Source organism: Colobus angolensis, unplaced genomic scaffold, assembly GCF_000951035.1.
Source record: "Colobus angolensis palliatus isolate OR3802 unplaced genomic scaffold, Cang.pa_1.0 Scaffold187, whole genome shotgun sequence".
NCBI lineage: Eukaryota > Metazoa > Chordata > Mammalia > Primates > Cercopithecidae > Colobus > Colobus angolensis.
The window spans coordinates 1,606,236-1,628,120 of NW_012115010.1; the positions used below are offsets into that span (position 1 = coordinate 1,606,236).

The window sequence follows — 21,885 nt, forward strand, 5'->3', positions numbered from 1 at the left end:
AAAAAAAAAAAAAAAGAAATTATAATTATTTACTAGGCCTTTTTGCAGCAGGCACTCCTTTACGTGTAATTATTTAATCTTCAACACAGCTCCCAGAGGTGGGGCTGTTATTCCCATCTCGCAGATGGAGAAACAGGCACAGAGAGGCAACGTAACTGCCCCAAGTGACACAGCACTTGAGCACGGAGTCAAGACTGATCCCCAAAGCAGGGCTCTCACTCAGTGCACTGCCACTTCTTGCTCTGGGCTGAAGGGAAGAGAGACACAGATGCACCCTTGCCCTCTCTCTGCCACTGCACTCAACCCCCTCACTTCTGTCCAGCCTGGAAGCAGGCTAGGCCTGAGGCCCAGAGAAGTGGGTGAGCTTCTGGGAGTGCAGAAACCTGTGGTCCCAGGGAGCCTGCAGCTGAGGCGTGGTACAGGTCAGACAAAACTACCATGTACAGTTGGGCTGATTGTTCACTGGACTAGGGTGACTGGGCAAGGGGTAAGTGAGCTGAATGCAATCCATGGGCTTATGGGGCCACATGCATTCTTACTTACAGGGGAGACCCCATTTTCTTTCTTTTTTTTTTTTTTCAGACAGTCTCGCTCTGTCATCCAGGCTGGAGTGCAGCAGCATGATCTGGGCTCACTGCAACCTCTGCCTCCCAGCGAGGGAGCGATTCTTGTGCCTCAGCCTCCTGAGTAGCTGGGATTACAGGCATGCACCACCGCTTCCAGCTAATTTTTGTATTTTTAATAGAGACGGGGTTTCACCATGTTGGCCAAACTGGTCTCGAACTCCTGACCTCAAGTGATCCACCAGCCTTGGCCTCCCAAAGTGCTGGAATTACAGGCATGAGCCACCTCACCTGGTCTTGGGACACCTTTTTCTGATTCACACCAGGCTGCTGTGTGGATTATGCCTACCCCCGGGGAGACCCAGACTCCTTGGGAACAAGGAGAGAGCAGGACATGGGGAGGTGATTAGGGTCAGGGGTGAGGAGGTCGCAGACCTGGTACATAGAAGCTCATCTGAGCCAGCAAGGGGAGGAGCGCCTCAGTCTCTGGGCTAAGCTCTTGCGACAGCTGCCCAGGCCAGCATTTACTGAAAACGCCACCCTAGAAGCCCTGCAACAGTGTTTGTGTTTTCTTCCTGCAGAAAGGTGAAGGGCAGTTGAATAAGGCTCGCCCCCAGCTCTTGAAGATGGGCCGGCAGGGTGTCACAGGGGGACCAGGGTCTGTGCCTGGGGCCCTGATACCCCACTAGAGCCAAGGCCATGTTATAGTGTGTGTGGCCAAAGTTGCGGCTCTCTCCTAGGTTGAGGCAGGTAGCTAGAAGCCAGGGCTAGGATATGTGCTGGGCCCAGCTTGTTCCCAGGAGCAAGGTCGGGGCATAAACTGAGCCCTGCGATGCCAGAGAGTTGAGCAGGCTTGGTTTTGGTGTTAGAGGCTGCACGCTGTGGCTTTGAGGTGGCACAGCCTTAGTGCAGGGCCTGCTCCCCTGCTTCTGACTGTGTGACCTAAGCCAGCCACTCAGCCCCCTTAACCACAACTTCCTCATTCATAAAATGGGGATATGCTCATAGTTTCCATCTCTCAGGCTGCTGTGAGGACTTGAGATGACGAATGTCAGGTGTCCAGCCCGAGATCTGGCAAAATAGCCGATGGTCAACATCTCTGAGTGTCCAGGCAGGGTGCTGGGCCCTGGTGCTGGCATGAGGGCTGGGTGTGAGAAACAGGAGCCAGGATATTTAGGGGTTACCTGTCAGGCTCAGGCGGGGTCCAGGGGAGAAACCACATGAGCAGGACTCTGGCCTGTGGGCTTGGCCTCACCCAAGCACCCTCCCGGCTGCCTAGAGGAACTCAGCTGTCCAGAGTCTGTCCCCAGAGGGACTGATGACCCTGTAAGGAGGTGGCTCTGTTCTCAAAAATGTAGGTCAAATCCCATCATTGGAAATTCGTCTGGATGTTCTCATTGTCTGGGAATCCCGCTGCCCTCTTGATAAATGGAGCACCCAACGCATTGCCAGGGGCGGGTAGGGGGAGCTGGTGGGTGGGTGGGGGGTTTCTCCCAGCTGGGACATACTCCCAGGCAGAGCTCCTGCCCAGTTTGCAGCCACCCGGCCCACAAGGTGGTGGTATCTCCTTGTGGGAGGAGATTCCAGAAAGACATCCTCAGGTGAGACACCTGACAAGTAAATCACACCATCCACCCAGATCTGGAGCATAAGGCCACTGTTCTGGCATGTCCCTGTCACAGTAGGTGATCCAAAGAGGTTATTTATCCAGTTCCTCAAAGCCCTGTTCAGCTAGAACATTTACACTTCCTTCTTATTATTATTGACCCTTATGATAACACATTCAAAAGGGCTTTTATTTAATCCTCACAACAATCCTGGTTTTTCTTTTCTTTTTTTGTAGAGACAGAGTTTTTTGCTGTGTCGCCCAGGCTGGAGTGCAGTTGCACGATCTTGGCCCACTGCAACCTCCGCCTCCCAGGTTCAAGCAATTCCCCTGCCTCAGCCTCCCGAGTAACTGGGATTACAGGCACACACTGCGACGCCCAGCTAATTTCTTTTGTATTTGAGTAGAGACAGGGTTTCACCACGTTACCCAGGCTGGTCTTGAAACTCCTGAGTTCAGGCAATCCGCCCACCTTGGCCTCCCAAAGTGATAGGATTACAGGCACAAGCCACTGTTCCTGGCCCAACAATTCTGTTTTACCGAGGGGAAAACTGAGGCCGGGGGCATGAAGCAGCTTATCTCAGGCCTTGCGATGCCTTTCCATTCAATGTGAGTGTTGAGCCCGTGGGCAGGGAAAAAAGCAGGCATAGCCCTTGCTCCAGGGGACTAAAGGTCACCCACCTGAAAATCCAAATCAGTGATCAAGTAAGTGTATGTCTACTGTGTGCTTAAAGGCCCAGAGGCAGAGGGCGCCAAAGCTCTGTGTGGGTTGGCAGGTGCAGGCCGTGCAGGTGAGGGTGGAGAGGAGAGGGAGGTCGGGGCAGGAGTTCGGAGTCAGCACATGAGGGGCTGTGCCTGGAGGTGGTGGGGAGCAATGGTCTCCCTTCTCGAATTTCCTGGAGCATTTGGGAATCCTAAAGCTCCTCAGTCCCCTTCCTAAGACTATGTGTAGGTCTGGGGCAGAGCCCAGGCGCCTGTATTTGTGCTTCTGGTTATTCGGCAGAATCTTTGCCTTTTTCTCTCTGCACCCCGCATCTGGTACAGAGAGGACGAGGCACCGTCCCTCTGAAGCAGATGTCTAGGAGACTGGGTGGGCCAGCCAGAGAGGAGCCTCGGGTGGAAGGGGTGGTCACCCCTGCCAGGCGGTCACAGCTGCTGTGGCGACCGAACTCCGGCCCCAGAGTGAGATCCGGCCCCACACCTCCCCAGCCACCCAGCCATGACCCTGGGTCAGTCACCTCCGGGTGTCTCCCTGAGCCTCATCCTGGCATTTGTAAAATGAGGACCAGACAGCCTGGGCAGGTTGAGATCAAATGAGCTGGAGCATGTGACAGCCTGGGCAGCCAGGGGAGCAAGAGACAAGCGCAGGGCACAGGGTCAGTTGAGGGCTGATGTGACCTCAAGACCAAAAGGCCCCTCCCCCAGGGATGGAGGGACAATGGGATGAGGTCAGAGGCAGGGCAGGGGTACAAAGTAGGGCCAGGCAGGGAACTCTGTTTGGCTTTGATGGAACATTGGCTCAGGCCGGACACAGAGGCTCAAGTGTGTAATCCCAGCATTTTGGGAGGCTGAGGCGGGAGGATGGCTTGAGCCCAGAAGTTCAAGATCAGCCTGGGCAACATGTGAGATCCCATCTCTAAAAATATTAATTAATTTTTAAAAAAGAACATTCGCCGGGCAGGGTGGCTCACACCTGCAATCCCAACACTTTGGGATGCCAACGGTGGATCACAAGGTCAGGAGTTAAAGACCAGCCTGGCCAAGACGGTAAAACCCTGTCTTTACTAAAAATACAAAAAAATTAGCCGGGCGTGGTGGTGGGCGCCTATAATCCCAGCTACTCGGGAGGCTAAGGCAGAGAATTGCTTGAACCCAGGAGGCAGAGGTTGCATTGAGCTGAGATCGCACCGCTACACTACAGCCTGGGTGACAGAGTGAGACTCCATCTCAAAAAAAAAAAAAAAAAGCATTATTGGGCTAAAGCTGGGCTTGGGGCGGTCTTGGGGCTCTGTGCCAGCAGGAGTCCCCGCCACCCCCCCCAACTCCCCAGGTGCCAGGGCCACAGAGATTCTGGGGACTGAGATAGGTTTGTCTGACCCATCTCTTCCCTCAGACTAGGGACAGAGTTGTGTCCCCACATGGGGCCAGGCCAGGCAAACATGCCTTGGTATGTGGTCTCTCTCTCTCCCACTGCCTTTTGGGGGCTCTCCCAGTCCCTTCTTGGGCCACCTCCAGCCATGCCCAGCCCCCAGCCCCAGCTGCCCCAGCACTGCCCCAGGGGCTTATCTGGTCTAAGCCCTGTGTCCCGCTGGGGCAGGGGACAGCCCACCCCTGAAGTTCAGCTGCACCAGGTGGGGAAGGGGTGAGAGCTCAGCAGGCGGCAGGAGGTGGTAGACAAGGAGGGTCCTAAAGTATCTGGCCTTGCTCCCCTATCAGCTGGGGCCTTCCCCAGAGTTGGGGCTGGCTTGGCCTCTACAGAGAGGAAGCAGGCTCGATGGGATGGCTCACAGACCTCCTGAGTGAGGGAGATTCTGTTGGTCCAGGGCAGACTCTGCTGGAATCTCCAGGCCCAGGACGGCCCCACTACACAGCCAACCTCCTGGCCTCGCATCTGGGCTCATCTGACCATTTTCAGTGGGAAAATCTGAGGCTCAGAGAGGTTGCTGGGTCATCCCTGAGGCTGCACGGCGAGAGCGGCGTCGGCAAGGGGTCTGGCAGGCTGCTCCTCTAGGCAGCTGTGGAGTGGGCGGCATAGGGGCTTGTTGGTGGAGGGCAGATAGAACAAGCAGGAACAGTCCCAGGGGCAGGGGAAGGCCAGGATGGTTCAGGCCATGGGCTGGGAAGAGGATGTGGCAGTTCCTTGTCCTTGACTTTCTATTTCGGGCTGATCGATGCTCTAGGGGCTCAGGATGGAACTGGGAGCCTCGGTCAGCCTGGAATAGGATGAGTCGGTGTCCTTGGGGCACGGAGGTCTGCTCACCCAGGCCCTGGCCGTTGGTCCCCCATTGCTCCTCTCTCAGGACCTCTCATGGACACTGGGCCCACTTCCATTTTACCCCACCTTTGAGGTGAGACAGCCCTAGAAGCAGACTCCCTCGCTCCACCACTTTTTAGCTATGTGACCTTGGGCAAGTTGGTCAGCTCCACTGTGCCTGTCCCCTGTCTTTCAGATGGGAATGGCAGTAATCTATCCCATAGGGTTGCTGTGAATATCAAACGAGGCAATACTTGTAGTGTTTAGACCAGGGCCTGGCACACAAGAAGTGCTCGGTAAAGATTAGCAGTGATGAGGTGGTTGAGGAGGAAGAACGACAAGGCACAGGCTATGGATTTCATGACCGTGACCTTGGGGCTGTCTTCCTTTCTGCAACCTGCTGTCCCCACCACAAAAGCCAGGCGGCGAACAAAAGCCTCCCATCTGCAGGGCAGAGTGGGTGACCCTCATGTGGGGGTCTGGAGTCAGTCTTCTGGAATGAACAAGGGGTAGGGAGAAGGCCCCAGTCCTGAGTCCTCTCAGCCCTTCCTGGGCCCTGGGGTTGCTGTGATCCGGGCGTCCTCGAGCGCCCAGGCCTGGGGGGCCGCCATCTTGCTCAGGTCTGATGCGTTGCCGTGGCAACCTGGAGCCTCCAGCCTCACTGCACTTTGAAAAATTTATCAGGAAAACTTCCGTGTTTAAAAATTAACCATGCGATTGAAATATTAAAGATGAGCTGCTTTGGGCGAGGCAGAGGGCAATGGATTTGGGGGTAGAAGAGCCAAGTCCTTCCTCCCAACAGGATGGCACCCGTCTGTCGCCCAGTTTCCGGGGGTGCAACCATCCATTCCCACCCACTCGCCCCTGTCCGAGGCCTCCTATGTAGATAGAGGCTGGCGCCAGGGTAGGGGAACAGGCAGCAAGGGTCCTGCCTCCCACTTCCTGTTTGTGCTTTCCCCATGATACTCCTGGGGCCCTCCTGTTACTCTGCCTGATGGTAGGGTGCCCCTCACCAGCCAGGAGGGCATAATGAGGCAGAGGGCTGGCCGGGCCGGCCCTCTCCATCCCGACTGCACCTGCAACCCAGCCCCCCAACGCATAGGTGCCCAGGCCCAGAGGGCAGAAAGGCGGCTGTGCTCAGGGCTGAGCACTCCTGCCTCTGCCCACTAGTGAAGGAGCAGGATCGTGGAGGAAGAGGAGCTTGGGCAAAGCATCTTGTCCCCAAATCAATGGCCCCCTCAGCTGCTAGGGCTGGCCACCCCCTCCCAGGGCTACTGTCTGTCTCGGGGTCCCCCCGACTCCCACCTTCAGGCCTCCCTGAGTTGACTCCCCCTCTGCCCTCCCCCCACGCCAGCCTGTCCATCTGGCCCAGGTGAGTTTCGTCATCCCAGCCTTCAACTCAAACTTCACCCTGGACCTGGAGCTGAACCAGTGAGTGTGGCCCTGAGCCCAGGAGGAAGGGTGGTGGTGGGGTGTGGGAGGCATGGCAAGGGCCTGGCTGCTGGGGGGCTGGGGGTTGAGCCAGGGCAGGGGGTACCTGGATCCTGAGCTGGGGCAGGCCCCAAGCCAGACCTCACCTCGCCCGTGACCCCCATTCCCACTGCCCCCTCTGTCTCAGCCACCTCCTCTCCTCGCAATACGTGGAGCGCCACTTCAGCCGGGAGGGAACAACCCAGCACAGCACCGTGAGTGCCTCTGCAGGGACCGGGGCCAGGGGTGGAAGGGAGGTGCTGTTTCTGTGGCTCTGTGGTCACAGGTATAGGGACAGGTGGCTGCTGGAGATGGGGTCCTGGGCCTGGCCCCTCGGCACCTTCCCTCTCTCCCGACCTGAGAGGCTCTGAATGTGGACAGTGGGCAGCTTGACTGCATGGGGCCCCGAGCTCCCCTCACTTGGCCCCAGAGCTCCGACTCCCAGCCAGCCCACCTGCCTTGCATGGGGCCTACAGGGACCCTCATTGTTCCGAGCCGGCTGCCAGGAATCCCCCTCTCCAGACTCTCCTGAGAGGGGCAGCTGAGGAAAGGCCCTTTTTACTCAGTACCAAGGCCCTGGAAAATCCCAACTGCCTGGGACACCAGGGTCCCAGCCCTGCAGGCTCTAGAGCCTGAAAATGAATGAGTGTCTATAAATAGCCTGTCTCACCCCCCCAACCCCCCACCGCCTGTTCAGTAACTGGAGCACAAGTAATTCTGCAGGAGGCAAAGCTGGAGGGGAAGGGTGCCGCAGGTCCCCCCAGCCCCAACCCGCAAGTCTGGCCTGGAGGACACATGCTGCCCATCACTCCTTAGTCAACCACAGGCCCAGGGTCGTCCTGGGAGGCAGTGCATGAGGTTGTGTGTGATGTTAGGGGTGAGTACATGATTAAATGAGATAATATATGGTTAGTACACAGAGCAGTGCTGGGCACATGGTAGGTGCTAAATAAACACTGCCTGTTATTCTCAAAGGAGTCTGATCCCTTCCCCAGCCCCAGCAAAAGGCTAGGAACCCTTGCTGTAGGCCGGGCTCCTATAATCCCATCACTGGGAGGCTGAGGTGGGCAGATCACCTGAGGTCAGTAGTTCGAGACCAGCCTGGCCAACATGGTGAAACACCATATCTACTAAAAATATAAAATTAACCAGGTGTGGTGGTGCATGCCTGTAATACCAGCCACTCAGGAGGCTGAGGCAGGAGAATTGTTTGAACCTGGGAGGCAGAGGTTGCAGTGAGCTGAGATCACGCCATTGCTCTCCAGCCTGGGGAACAAGAGCGAAACTCCATCTCAAAAAACAAATAAATAAATAAATAGAAAAATCAGGCTGGGCACGATGGCTCACGCCTGTAATCCCAGCACATTGGGAGGCCGAGGCAGGTGGATCACGAGGTCAGGAGTTTGAGACCAGGCTGGCTAAGATGGTGAAACCCCATCTCTACTAAAAATACAAAAGTTAGCTGGGCATGGTGGCACGCACCTGTAATCCCAGCTACTTGGGAGGCTGAGGCAGAAGAATCGCTTGAACCCAGGAGGTGTAGGTTGCAGTGAGCTGAGATCGTGCCATTGCACTCCAGCCTGGACAAAAAGAGCAAAACTCCGTCTTACAAAAAAAAAAAAGAGGCCGGGCGCGGTGGCTCAAGCCTGTAATCCCAGCACTTTGGGAGGCCGAGACGGGCGGATCACGAGGTCAGGAGATCGAGACCATCCTGGCTAACACGGTGAAACCCCGTCTCTACTAAAAAATACAAAAAACTAGCCGGGCAAGGTGGCGGGCGCCTGTAATCCGAGCTACTCGGGAGGCTGAGGCAGGAGAATGGTGTAAACCCGGGAGGCGGAGCTTGCAGTGAGCTGAGATCCGGCCACTGCACTCCAGTCTGGGCGACAGAGCGAGACTCCGTCTCAAAAAAAAAAAAAAAAAGAAAGAAAAATTAGCTATATGTGCCTGTAATTACACATGCCTGTAATCCCAGCTACTTGGGAGGCTGAGGCATGAGAATGGCTTGAATCTGGGAGGCAGAGGGTGCAGTAAACCAAGATTGCACCACTGCACTCCAGCTTGGGCAACAGAGCGAGACCCTGTCTCAAAAAACAACAACAACAACAAAAACCTTTGCTACAGTCCAGCTTCCTCATTTTATAGATGAGGTGAAGGAGGCCCAGAGAGGGCTAGGAACTTGCCCAGGGTGGCACAACAGATTAGGAGCACCACTCATCTAGAAACAGGCTCCAGAGCCCCAGGTGTACTCGGGGATTGTGGCCATCTGCACACAGGGCAGCTTCAGTGGCCCCCAAAAAGCCTTGAGGCCTGTCAGCTGCCCCCAGCCTCATGCCAGCGTTCTGCTCACTGTTCTGCTCCTCCAGGGGGCTGGAGACCACTGCTACTACCAGGGGAAGCTCCGGGGGAACCTGCACTCCTTTGCCGCCCTCTCCACCTGCCAGGGGCTGCAGTGAGTACCGGGAGGGGCCAGGCAGCTGGGAGAAGCCTCCGGCCCAGGCCTGGGGACGGTGGGGAGCTGCGCCTCTCTCTCCACAGTGGGGTCTTCTCTGATGGGAACTTGACTTACATTGTGGAGCCCCAAGACGTGGCTGGACCTTGGGGAGCCCCTCAGGTAAGCCCTGCATAGCCCCTTGCCGTCCTCTCTGGTGGCTCTGCCAAGCTTGTCCCAACAGCTGTTGCTGCCACCTCTTCCTCCTCCTGCTCCTCCCTCAGTAACCCCAGCCTCACTGCCCTCTTCAGTGACCCCAGCTCTGGTTCCCTCCCTCCTGTGCCCCAGCTCCCCCTGTGCCCCCAGCTCCAATGTCCCTTCTGTCCCCTAAGTGACCTCCCATTGGGCTCCAATGTCCTTTGCCCCTGTCTCTCAGAGTGCCCCCAGGTCTTGACCCCGGAATCTGAGTATCTGGGAGATCAGATCCGACATGGGAGCTCTGGCCAGTTCTGGGTCACCCCAGGGTGGGATGGGGGTGAGGACTGGATCTGGCCCCCCCAAGTGGGCCTGGAGCAGACCCAGTTGGCACCCCAAGAACTAATTTCCCCTCATTGCAGGGACCCCTTCCCCACCTCATTTACCGGACCCCTCTCCTCCCAGATCCCCTCGGATGCAGGGAACTAGGTAAGGGAGGGAAGGGGGGTGGGGAGGGGCCGGCTGTGCCCCCCTCACCTGCCCCCTCCCCACAGGCTGCCTGTTTGCTGTGCCTGCCCAGTCGGCTCCTCCAAACCGGCCGAGGCTGAGAAGGAAAAGGCAGGTACGGGGGCCCGCACAGACCTCGGGCTGCAGAGACCTCAGGCTGCACAGACCTCAGGCTGCAGAGAGACCTCGGGCCATGGCCCAGAGCAGGAGGGCACCCCCATCCATGGCTGGGGCGAAGGAGGGCTCAGATGGATGTGGCTGGGGACCAGGGACTGTGTCTGGGAGAAGCCCCCACCCCTTCCCTAATGCTGGCATCTACAGAGGTCACATCCTGGGCAAACCGAGGCTGCCTGCCCTCATTCCAAAGCTGAGGAAGGACGGCATCCTCTGCCAGTGGGGAGCTGGCACTGTCCCTGGCTGGAGTTCAGACCCCCCCATCCCCATGGCTTGGCCATGAGATCAGTCAGACATGGAAGGGACTGATTCCAAGTGCCCACCCACCCCCCAGGTCCGCCGGGGCCACCCTACAGTGCACAGTGAGACCAAGTACGTGGAGCTAATTGTGATCAATGACCACCAGCTGGTGAGTGTCAGGGCAGGGATGGGGGGTGACACTGGGAGGAGGCCCCAGAGGAGCCTCACCCTCCTCGCACTCTTCTTTCTCCCAGTTTCAGCAGATGCGACAGTCGGTGGTCCTCACCAGCAACTTTGCCAAGTCCGTGGTGAACCTGGCTGACGTGGTAAGCAGCTCTCCCTCCCTCCTTCCCTCCTCCTTATGGCCCCCACCCCATCACACACATCAGGGGGCACTGTCAGCCCCTGGCTCCCACTTCCTGGAGAGACAGGTCCTCCTCCAGCCCTGGCCCCAACACCCACTCCCACCCTCCAGCCCCCTCATCTTCTCCCCAGATATACAAGGAGCAGCTCAACACTCGCATCGTCCTGGTTGCCATGGAAACATGGGCAGATGGGGACAAGATCCAGGTGCAGGATGACCTCCTGGAGACCCTGGCCCAGCTCATGGTCTACCGACGGGAGGGTCTGCCTGAGCCCAGCGATGCCACCCACCTCTTCTCGTGAGTCCCCCACCCCACACCTCCTGCCAGCCTCTGCTAGTTGCTACAGTGCTTAGGGTTACTTAACACCTGCCCTGTGCCAGGTGCTCCTCTCAGAGTCTGGGGACTGGGCTCACCTTGCACCTGCCACCTCCCCCGAGCCACTTGCAACAGGCTGGGCATCATCCCCCGAATCTGAGATTGATGCCCTTGTCTTAGCCCTGGTGGTCCTCTTCTGTCTCTCACTTCTCTTAGTTCCGTCTTTCCCCTTTTAAACTGTCCCAGCATCCCTTCCTCAGGGACCCAGTGCCCTGGTAGGGGAAAAAAATCTCATAAAAGGGCCTTGCAACTAGACATGGTCTACTAGGAGCCTCTCCTTTGCCTTATGGGCAAAAGAACCCAAGAAGGGGCCAGGCGCGATGGCTCATGCCTGTAATCCCAGCACTTTGGGAGGCCAAGGCGGGTGGATCATTTCAGTTTAGGAGTTTAAGACCAGCCTGGCCAACATGGTGAAACCCCACCTCAAAATACAAAAATTAGCCGGGCGTGGTGGTGTGCACCTGTAGTCCCAGCTACTCGGGAGGCTGAGGCAGGAGAATCGCTTGAACCCAGGAGGTGGAGATTGCAGTGAGCCGAGATGGTGCCACTGCACTCCAACCTGGACCACAAGAGTGAAATTCTGTCTCAAATGAAAGAAAAAGAAAGAAAGAACGAAAAAGAAAAGAAAACAAGAACCCAAGGAGGCGGGGAAGGGTCTTGCCTGGGGTCACCAAGGCTGAGGTAAAGGGCCAGGCGCATCTCCCGAGGAAGGACTATAGTGTGAGGGGCTCCCCAAGGCCCCACCACCACCCGGGGAGCCACAGGGGAGGGCAGCAGGCCATCCTGACAGAGCACTGCCTTCCAGGGGCAGGACTTTCCAGAGCACCAGCAGCGGGGCAGCCTACGTGGGGGGCATCTGCTCCCTGTCCCGGGGCGGGGGTGTGAACGAGGTGAGCAGTGAGGGGCCATGGCTGGGGCGGTGGCGGAGGGAAAGGGGCTTCAGGGGCATGACGTGCCTGTTGGAAGACGTAGACATCTGCGCCCCATCTTCCCCCCCCCCAGTACGGCAACATGGGGGCGATGGCCGTGACCCTTGCCCAGACGCTGGGGCAGAACCTGGGCATGATGTGGAACAAACACCGGAGCTCAGCAGGTATCCGCCCCCCCGGAAGCCCCCGTGTGGCCCACGCCCAGCAGCTCTGGAACGCGGAGGGTGTCAGTGGGAGGGGTGGTCCTTGGCCTTCCTCATATCCGCCTGGCTTACCCCTCAGGGGACTGCAAGTGTCCGGACATCTGGTTGGGCTGCATCATGGAGGACACTGGGTGAGTTCTTGGACAAACCGGGGGAAGGTCTTGGGCGAGGGGAGTCTTAGAGCGAGCATTGTTTGGCAGTCTGGACCAGGGGGCTCAAGAGGCCCACCTCACAGAACCACTCAGGATCCCAAGAAGCCCAGTTTTCCGCAAACACTGCCCCGGGAGACCCAGATTTCCTTGCTGGGACACCAAAACCAGCCAGGCTGCAGTGCGCATCGTGGCCACTGGGCGCCGCCCAAGCCTCGCATGGAGACACCTTCCCTCCAGGGCGGCTGCGAGTCCCCAGGTTCAGCGGAGGGGACGGGAGCGACAGGGACAGGCGGGAGGATTCTGGTGCAATCCCGGGGAAGATCCTCAACCTCCTCGCGATGGTGACCAAGTCCTCCAGTGTACCCCCTCCCCAGCCTTGAGACGGGTGAGGGTGGGTTGGAAGGGAGCAGCCAGCGGCACCTCCGCTCGCCCTATCCAGGTTCTACCTGCCCCGCAAGTTCTCGCGCTGCAGCATCGACGAGTACAACCAGTTTCTGCAGGAGGGTGGTGGGAGCTGCCTCTTCAACAAGCCCCTCAAGGTACCAGCCCCGCGGCGGGGAGCATGGGAGCGGGGCCTGGGCGGGGTCCAGGTCAGACTCCCGACCTGTCCTCCCGGTCCAGCTCCTGGACCCCCCAGAGTGCGGGAACGGCTTTGTGGAGGCAGGGGAGGAGTGCGACTGCGGCTCGGTGCAGGTGAGCGGTGGTGCGGACGCCAGGTGGGGGACCCGGATGCGGGGGTGGGCACGAGGGAGCGTCCGACTGGGAGGATTAGGGCTCGCCCGCCTCCCTCCCCTTCTCCCGCGTCCCTCAGGAGTGCAGCCGCGCAGGTGGCAACTGCTGCAAGAAATGTACCCTGACTCACGACGCCATGTGCAGCGACGGGCTCTGCTGTCGCCGCTGCAAGGTAAGGAGGACCGGCCGGGAGGCGGGGCCAGGGCGCAGGAGGAGCGATTGGAGGCCTTCAGATAAGGGGCGGGAGCTAGGGAGGGAAGCGGAGCCTTCGTGGGCGGAGGCCTCTGGGGCGGGGCTTGATGCGAAGACAGCGCCAATGGGGGGCAAGGGGCGGCGCTGAAGGATGTTGAAGGCGGGGCTACGAGGAGCGGGAAGGGAAGGCTGCCCAGAAGCAAGGAGGGGAGGGAACGTGGGGGGCTTGGGGGCGGTGCTGAGTGCGCTGGGAGCGAGGTGGGGCGCGTCCAAGAGTTGGTGGGAGCAGGGAAATAAGAACAGGCCTGAAACGGGGCGCTGGGGAGCTGGAGGGCCTGGGGACGTGGGGGCCCGGGAAGCGGGCGTCCTGGGGAGGGCAGGGCCGAGGCATCCATCCTGCCTGACCCGGGGAGCGCGTCTCTTCCCTAGTACGAGCCACGGGGTGTGTCCTGCCGAGAGGCCGTGAACGAGTGCGACATCGCGGAGACCTGCACCGGTGACTCGAGCCAGGTCCGCCCGGCCCCGCCGTCCTGTGGAGCCCTGGGCGAGGCAACCTCTACCCTTGTCGATTTAGTTTTCCCGGGCGAGTGCTCAGCACTCCCCTCCTCTCCACAGCTGGCTTCAAACCACAGTGATCAGACTCAGTTTTCTTATCTGAGAAAGGGGTTCTTCATGCTCTTGGCTTTGTTCCTTCAATCATTAAACTAGAATGTATCGTCTGGCTGGTATTCCCAGCGCCTGGCCCGGTGCCTGGTGTAGGTTAGGGATCAGAGTAGATGATAATATTAGTTAACATCTATTACAACCTAATTACATGCCAGGCATTTATCTCCCAGCCCTACGAGGGAGGGAGGCTGGAGCGGCTCTGGGGCTTGCAAATCCGGGTGGTCTGGGTCCAGAAACAGACAGATGGCTTGTCCTAGGCGTGGAAGAGCCCTGTGGCATGAGCCCCCACATGAGGGGCACTTGGCACCCCAGCATTCCTCCCTGGGGCAGCCCTCAGCTCCAGTCCTGGGGCTGCTCCGCTCAACCCTACCCCTCTCTCCACAGTGCCCCCCTAACCTGCACAAGTTGGACGGTTACTACTGTGACCATGAGCAGGTATGATGGCTGCCCCCCTAGCCTGGGCTTCAGGGCAGTCTCTTGTCTCCCCTGTGACCACTCAGCATCTCCATCCCTTGTCTCCTAATTCTTGGACCCTCAGGGCCGCTGCTACGGAGGTCGCTGCAAAACCCGGGACCGGCAGTGCCAGGCTCTTTGGGGCCATGGTGAGTCTGGCTAGGGCTAGGAGGGGGGACTCCAGAGGATCCAGAGCTGAGGGGCTGGGGAGAGTGGGTTCCAAGTGAACAGGCCCCCAAGCGTGTAGCTCCCCAGGATCTCAGGGACCCAGGCAGGCAGCCTGGGGATCAGGCCAGAGTGTGGGAGATGCAGGCCTGAGGTCTTGGGGTGGGTCCTGGGGTACGTGAGGTGACACTTGGCATCCTCTCCCCACAGCGGCTGCTGATCGCTTCTGCTATGAGAAGCTGAACGTGGAGGGGACTGAGCGTGGGAGCTGTGGGCGCAAAGGATCGGGCTGGGTCCAGTGCAGTAAGCAGTGAGTACTGAGGCTCCCAGAGGGCCTTTCAGCTCCAGGGTGGGTGTGGGACTTTTCGGAGATGGGGCAACAGGTTCTCCCAGGAGGAGCCTGTCAGTCCCAATGGGCGGAAACGTGGCAAATCAGGTGGCAGGGTGCAGGGTGAGGGCAGATTAGAGTTCAGTAGTTGAGTCTGAAGTCAAACTTGGGGCTCACTGTCTCTATGTGCCCCAACAGGGATGTGCTGTGTGGCTTCCTCCTCTGTGTCAACGTCTCTGGAGCTCCTCGGCTAGGGGACCTGGTAGGGGACATCAGTAGTGTCACCTTCTACCACCAGGGCAAGGAGCTGGACTGCAGGTGCTGCCAGGACCAAGACTAGGGAGGGAAGGTTGCAGCTGTGCTGGGGGTGAGGAGACAGAGGGCTGAGGCTGGCTGTGTCGCTTCCCCAGGGGAGGCCACGTGCAGCTGGCAGACGGCTCTGACCTGAGCTACGTGGAGGATGGCACAGCCTGCGGGCCCAACATGCTGTGCCTAGACCATCACTGCCTGCCAGCCTCTGCCTTCAACTTCAGCACCTGCCCTGGCAGTGGGGAGCGCCGGATTTGCTCCCACCACGGGGTGACTGCCTGGAGCCTGGGATGGCGGGAAAGGCTTTCAAGAGGGGACAGGCCCCTGCTCACCTCTCCTGGCCCTGCTCTGCCTCTAGGTCTGCAGCAATGAAGGAAAGTGCATCTGTCAGCCAGACTGGACAGGCAAAGACTGCAGTATCCACAACCCCCTGCCCACGTCCCCACCCACAGGGGAGACAGAGAGATATAAAGGTGAGGCTGGAGCTGGCTGAGGGGGGTCTGTCTGTCCCACTCTCTATGCCTGTCCTTGCCAACTAAGCCCTGCCCTTCTCCCCAGGTCCCAGTGGCACCAACATCATCATTGGCTCCATCGCTGGGGCTGTCCTGGTTGCAGCCATCGTCCTGGGTGGCACGGGCTGGGGATTTAAGTAAGAGACGCATACACCCTGTGCCCCCTGGCATCCTTGATGGGAGGGTCAGAACCCCTGACTGGTGGAGCTGAGGGGCCCTCCCTGAAAACTCAACTAAACCAGAGCTCACACGTCATAGGCCCAAGTCGCCTGCAGGGCTTAACATTTCCAAACTAGGAGATTTTAGGCTGGATGAGGTGGCTCACGCCCGTAATCCCAGCACTTTGGGAGGCAAGGCAGATGGATCACCTGAGGTCAGAAATTCCAGACTAGTTTGGCCAACATGGTGAAACCCTGTCTCTATTAAAAATACAAAAATTAGCCAGCCATGGTGGCACACACCTGTAATCCCAGCTACTTGGGAGGCTAAGGCAGAGAATTGCTTGAACCAGGTAGGTGGAGGTTACAGTGAGCCAAGATCGCGCCACTGCACTCCTGAGCGACAGAGCAAGACTGAAAAAAAAGAAAAGAAAAGAAAAGAAGGAAGGAAGGAGAGAAGAAAAAAAAGGAAAGATCGGCCGGGCACAGTGGCTCAAGCCTGTAATCCCAGCACTTTGGGAGGCCGAGAAGGGCGGATCAGGAGGTCAGGAGATCGAGACCATCCTGGCTAACACGGTGAAACCCCGTCTCTACTAAAAAATACAAAAATCTAGCCGGGCGAGGTGGCGGGCGCCTGTAGTCCCAGCTACTCCGGAGGCTGAGGCAGGAGAATGGCCTAAACCCGGGAGGCGGAGCTTGCAGTGAGCTGAGATCCGGCCACTGCACTGCAGCCCCAGCAACAGAGCGAGACTCCGTCTCAAAAAAAAAAAAGAAAGAAAGGAAAAGGAAAGAAATCAGGAGATTTTACACTAGCAGTTCGGATTTCCAGCTCTGGGAACATGAGGAGGTTGAGCCCCAGCGTTCCTCTAAGCATCCCTGAATAGCCACAGAGTGGAGCTGGGCAGGGGCTGCCCAAGCCAGGCATGTGTCCTCTGGTCCCCAGTCCCCACCCAGCCTATCATGCTTTGTGCGTGTCTAAGTCTGGGGTCCTTGTGCTGGTCTAACCCCCTTAATGTGCAGAGGAGGAACCCACGGCCCAAGGTCACATGACTGAGTTAGTGGCGGAGTCAGAACTGGAACCTGGGATGCATTTTTGTAATTTTTTGTAATTTTTGTAATTACCTGGGGTGCCCTAGGTAATTCTCCCAGGCCCTTACATTAGTGTCCTGGCCCCGCTCTGGGGCAAGGGGTCGCATGGCAGCCAAAGGCCCCTCCCTGAGAGAAGCAGAAGGTCAGATGTCTCCTTTTCCTCTCCCCTTCCACCATCCTCCCCCTGCAGAAACATCCGCCGAGGAAGGTACGACCCGGCCCAGCAGGGGGCAGTGTGATGCCGGCCACGCCATCCCTCCCGCTGTCCTTGTCTCCTCCATCTCATTCGTCACCCCGCGTTCTGTGGATGGGGAACGGGGGCTGATTCCCCCACCCCTGCTGCCAGGCTGTCCCAGCAGGGGTGGGAGAGCCTCGCTCGGGGAAGAAGGTCCCTGCTGCCCTCGCCCGCTCAGGCCACGTCCTTCTCGACTGCCCTGCTGCGGCCAGGCCCTCCCCCGCCACCAAGTGGAACTGGAGCTGTGCCCCTGGCGGTCCCCATCCCTGGGAGGGCCCTCCCTGTGCGTCCCATCTGTTTTGTCTTCCATGTCACCACTGTCTGACCTCCCGCAGATCCCTTCCCTGGCCAGCCTGTGACTTGCCGCCTGCCTCCAGGGCCCAGCACTGAGCAACCGGGGCCCTGCTGGGGGGCTCTCCCTGTGGCCTCTGCTCACGTCCTCCCCTGATGCCCCCTCTCCGTTCCAGGTCTGGAGGGGCCTAAGTGCCACCCCCCTCCCTCCAAGCCTGGCACCCACCGTCTCGGCCCTGAACCACGAGGCTGCCCCCATCCAGCCACGGAGGGAGGCACCATGCAAATGTCTTCCAGGTCCAAACCCTTCAACTCCTGGCTCCGCAGGGGTTTGGGTGGGGGCTGTGGCCCTGCCCTTGGCACCACCAGGGTGGACCAGGCCTGGAGTGCACTTCCTCCACAGTCCCCCGCCCACCTCCTGCGACTCAGCCTTGCACACCCACTCCCCCGTGTGAATGTAGCTTCCATCTCATGGATTGCCACAGCTCAACTCGGGGGGCCTGGAGGGATGCCCCCAGGCAGCCATCAGTGGACCTAGCCTGGATGGCCCCTCCTTGCAACCAGGCAGCTGAGACCAGGGTCTTACCTCTCTGGGACCTAGGGGGACGGGGCTGACATCTACATTTTTAAAAACTGAATCTTAATCGATGAATGTAAACTCGGGGGTGCTAGGGCCAGGGCAGATGTGGGGATGCTTTGACATTTACAGGAGGGCCCAGAGGAACTGAGGTGTGGCCATCCCCCAGACCCTCCCCCAGGATGACCACGCCCGGAGTCCTGTCACTGAGCACAGGCAGGGGCTGGGCATCCCAGCTTGCCCCCGCTTAGCCCCGCTGAGCTTGGAGGAAGTATGAGTGCTGATTCAAACCAAAGCTGCCTGTGCTGTGCCCAAGGCCTAGGTTCTGGGCACAGCAACCACATGTCCCAGATCGTCTTCAATTCTAAAACAACCGTCCTGCTGTCCCTGTCAGGACGCATGGATTTGGGGGGGGCGGGGTCTAGAAAACATAGTTCCTGAAATAAAATGGCACCTTCCCCCTTTCAAAAAGGGTAATTCTGGGGCCAACTCAGGGTTTAGGTGCCCCCTGGTGTGGCCTAGATGTCCCCGCCTGGGCCATCTTTCTGGGGAGGACTCTCCCAGGTAGGGAAGGCCAGAGGTGGCCCAGTGCCTGGAGGGTTAGGGGCTCTGCCTGGGATGTGCAAGAGGAAGTAGGAAAGGGAAGTCTCATGGACGATCCTAGGCTACTAGAAGTCCTTAAGGCCCCATCAAGTCCATTCCACTCCCTACCCCCATTCCAGGGCCGAGTTGTACGTTTACAGACGTTTCCCCCCATTACGTGCCCCGCCCATCCCTGCTGCAGCAAGCCTGAGAGCCAGGCGGAGCCAGGCACAGCTCCTCAGTCTTCTCACACAATCCTGCCGGTGGCCTTCCCTCATGACCCTTGCTTGGGAGGGCAGAGCTCTGGCTCCTTGACCCTAAAAGGTAGCTGGCAGGGGCAAGATGGGGGCCAGCTACCTGATGGATGAAAGCCACAAGTGAATACAGTTCTTGTCACCAGGGGTGCCCTGCCCTCACTCGGCAGAGTTCTGACACCCCAGGGCCCGTGAGCTGCCTGTTTGAGCCCCTCTGTTTCTGGGGCACCTTCGAGGAGGTGCTGTGGAGGAAATCGCTCCCCGTTTATTCACACCCCCTCAGGGGCAAACAGGCCTGGGACCCGCTGACATCATTTTGGGTGGCTGGATGCACCTGACAGCAGTGGGGTCCTCACAGTGAGCTCCAGCTGGCACTGCCCACTTAAGGGCTGAGTGGAGGGACCCCCCCCCCAGCCAGCTCTGCCCCACCAGCCCTACAAGCTGAGGCGGGGCGGGGCAAGGGCTGGGCGTCACACTATTGCTGCGCTGCCGTAAGGCATCTGTCCTCTGGTGGTGCACGCGTGCACACAGGTACAGTGCATCTGGGCACAGCTTTTGGATCCACATCTCTACACAAGTGTGAATACCTCTGCACACACGGGCATGTCTGTGTGTGCTCATGTATACGGGGTAGGGAACATGAGACTTCCTGTGACCAGTCCACCCTGGCTCCCAGCTGTCTGCATCCTCCTGCCCTGCCCTGGCGAGTGCCTACCCTGGCAGAACCCAGGGAGGAGTGGAGGCTGCCTCTGCCTGGGCCTCCACACAGCATCCTGTACATATGCCACCTGGGCTGGGGGTGGGGAGGCAAGGCCAGGAGCATCGATTAAAGATCACATCCTGGGGCTTCCAGGGAGCTCACACCAACCTTGTGTCTCTCTCTTGTCTGTGAATGGCCATGCTGTGACTTGTCTCCTCCCTGTCCCCTCTGGCTCTGGAGGGAGCATGACAACTGCGGTGCTGGAGGCAGGAAGGGAGCGCTCAGGACCAGCTCCAGGACCCAGAGGAAGGGGTGTTCCTCTCCATTCATGGTGAGGAAACAGGCTGGAGGCCTGGCCCTCCCACTTTGCTTCTTTGGCTCTTCCAACAAAGACAGCTGTGCCCCTCCTCTGACTCCAGCAAAGCAGGAGGCGAGGCGAGTAGAAAAGCATTTTCCCAAAAGTCGGGAGACCCAACTTCCCTTTTATGGCTGAAGCCAAAGAAACCTCTCTTCTCCTCCCAGAAGATTCCGAAACGCTGGACAAAACCATCAGCCTGTCTGTCCCAGGGCATCGTGTTCCTGGGCAGCAGAGAATCTGCTCTTTCCCCACGCCTGTGCCCTCTGGCCGAGCCTGGGACGGGAGGGGACTAAGTAAGGCCAGTGCTGGGAGCCCCTCCCCTGGCTGGGGGCTGAGTCTGAACCAGGAACCTGCGATGATTATTGCTGTCTTCCCCTGCTGAGTGCTTGGGCCTGGAGGTATTCACAGACTGAGGGGCCGGGAGGAAGAACTGGGGGAGGATCCACTGGGCTCTGGAAGTCCTGTTTGTTAAGGGAAAAGATAAAAAGAAGCAGTTGGGGGCAGGGAAACAAATGAAGGTCTAGAAAAAATGGAGAAAGAAATAGCAGCACCAAGCAGGGGCCTGGTGAGAATTGGCAGCTAGAAGCTTTGCGATCATAGCCCCCCATTCCTGAACAGGTAGAGTTCCCAAGGCCACCTCAGATCACGTGTCAAGAGAGTAGGACCCAGGGCCTCGTTCAGCTTAGATTCCTACTCTGGCATCTGGTCCCCGCAGGACACTGGGTAACATCTAACTCCAGTGTCTCCCGCGGCAGAAGGTCAGCTTCTTCCTATTCAGAGTGCAGGGGGAAAAAAGCAAGAATCATTCTCAAACCGATCAGTCATGAACTGAAGTCTAGCTGTGCCCTTGTCTTCCTTGCTCTAGGCTGAATAACACTATTTTTAACTTTCTCCTTTGCTTCTGCCTCTCAACTCCTCCATGTCCATGCTTAACCCTTTCTCAGCTCCCAGTTCCCAGTCTATCTGGGTCTCATGTGTGGTTCAGCTGACCCTCCAGATACGGAAAGGGTGGCTTCTGGCAGATGAATGGCAAGAAGGCAGAGAGGGCACAGGTGAGGCTCAGCCTTTGCGACTCTCAAAGGTCAGTGCAGGCCAAGCGTGGTGGCTCACACCTGTAATCCCTTGGGAGGCCAAAGTGGGTGGATCACTTGAAGTCAGGAATTCGAGACCAGCCTGGCCAATATGGTGAAACCCTGTCTCTACTAAAGATACAAAAATTAGCCGCGTGTGGTGGCACTTGCCTGTAGTCCCAGCTACTTGGGAGGCTGAGGCAGATCATTACTTGAACCCGGGAGGTGGAGCTTGCAGTGAGCTGAGGTCACACCACTGCACTCCAGCCTGGGCGACAGAGCAAGGCTCTGTCTCAAGAAAAAAAAAAAAAAAAAGGTCAATGCAGAGTTGCCCCGGACACCTCTCAACCTTGGACCAAACCCTGGAGCCCTAAGTGTCCCCTGTGTGGGTAGTAGGCAAGGGGATGCTGGAGAGGCACCGAACTCTCTGTCCTTGTCTTGCCTGCCCGGGGATGCCAGCTCACCTTTTCCCAACTGGCCAGGAGAGGAAATAAATCTCCACAGGTTGGAGTGGAGAATCAGATCCGACCCAAATGGAACATCTGAAAAGACTGACTGTGGTTTCAGAACTGGTTACCGGCAGCTCTGATGGAGTGATTCCTAAACAACGTGGAGTGGAACCAGGAATTTGAAATTTGAAGTGAAGGCCACTTATTGCAAGGAATTCCCAGGAACCCTTATTTTTCAAAAGTAGAAATTCCTTTGGCCAGGAGCTGTGGCTCACGCCTATAATTTTATTACTTTGGGAGGCTGAGGTGGGAGGATCACTTGAGGGAGTCCAGGAGTTCAAGACCTGCCTGAGCAATATAGTGAGACCTTGCCTCTACAAAAAACTTTTTAAAAATTAACTAGGACTGGATGCGGTGGCTCATGCCTGTGATCCCAGCACTTGGGAGGCCAAGGCGGGTGGATCACGAGGTCAGGAGATTGAGACCATCCTGGCTAATATGGTGAAACCCTGTCTCTACTAAAAATACAAAAAATTAGCCGGGCGTGGTGGTGGGCGCCTGTGGTCCCAGCTACTCCGGAG

The 21,885-nt window shown here is 58.2% G+C and overlaps 1 protein-coding gene across 3 annotated transcripts in view; it reads left to right on the plus strand.

Moving 5' to 3' along the window:
- ADAM11 (ADAM metallopeptidase domain 11) overlaps window positions 1-19,594 on the plus strand; it is a 24,406-nt gene extending 4,812 nt beyond the window's left edge. For 2 of the 3 annotated variants that reach the window (XM_011940108.1, XM_011940109.1), the window contains exons 3-27: window positions 6,498-6,574; window positions 6,762-6,828; window positions 8,980-9,065; window positions 9,152-9,227; window positions 9,662-9,728; window positions 9,794-9,857; window positions 10,255-10,329; window positions 10,415-10,486; window positions 10,656-10,822; window positions 11,706-11,790; window positions 11,903-11,993; window positions 12,112-12,163; window positions 12,624-12,723; window positions 12,806-12,877; window positions 12,996-13,088; window positions 13,538-13,618; window positions 14,159-14,209; window positions 14,313-14,376; window positions 14,603-14,702; window positions 14,919-15,038; window positions 15,131-15,299; window positions 15,388-15,502; window positions 15,588-15,678; window positions 16,979-16,996; window positions 17,491-19,594. In XM_011940108.1, the coding sequence (XP_011795498.1) occupies window positions 9,715-9,728; window positions 9,794-9,857; window positions 10,255-10,329; window positions 10,415-10,486; window positions 10,656-10,822; window positions 11,706-11,790; window positions 11,903-11,993; window positions 12,112-12,163; window positions 12,624-12,723; window positions 12,806-12,877; window positions 12,996-13,088; window positions 13,538-13,618; window positions 14,159-14,209; window positions 14,313-14,376; window positions 14,603-14,702; window positions 14,919-15,038; window positions 15,131-15,299; window positions 15,388-15,502; window positions 15,588-15,678; window positions 16,979-16,996; window positions 17,491-17,506 (1,710 nt within the window). In that variant the 5' untranslated portion in view covers window positions 6,498-6,574; window positions 6,762-6,828; window positions 8,980-9,065; window positions 9,152-9,227; window positions 9,662-9,714 and the 3' untranslated portion in view covers window positions 17,507-19,594. Of the gene's footprint in view, window positions 1-6,497; window positions 6,575-6,761; window positions 6,829-8,979; window positions 9,066-9,151; window positions 9,228-9,661; window positions 9,729-9,793; window positions 9,858-10,254; window positions 10,330-10,414; window positions 10,487-10,655; window positions 10,823-11,705; window positions 11,791-11,902; window positions 11,994-12,111; window positions 12,164-12,623; window positions 12,724-12,805; window positions 12,878-12,995; window positions 13,089-13,537; window positions 13,619-14,158; window positions 14,210-14,312; window positions 14,377-14,602; window positions 14,703-14,918; window positions 15,039-15,130; window positions 15,300-15,387; window positions 15,503-15,587; window positions 15,679-16,978; window positions 17,190-17,490 lie in introns of those variants that run through there. The other variant, XM_011940107.1, reaches the window with a different exon arrangement.
- The last annotated feature ends 2,291 nt before the right edge of the window (window positions 19,595-21,885 follow it).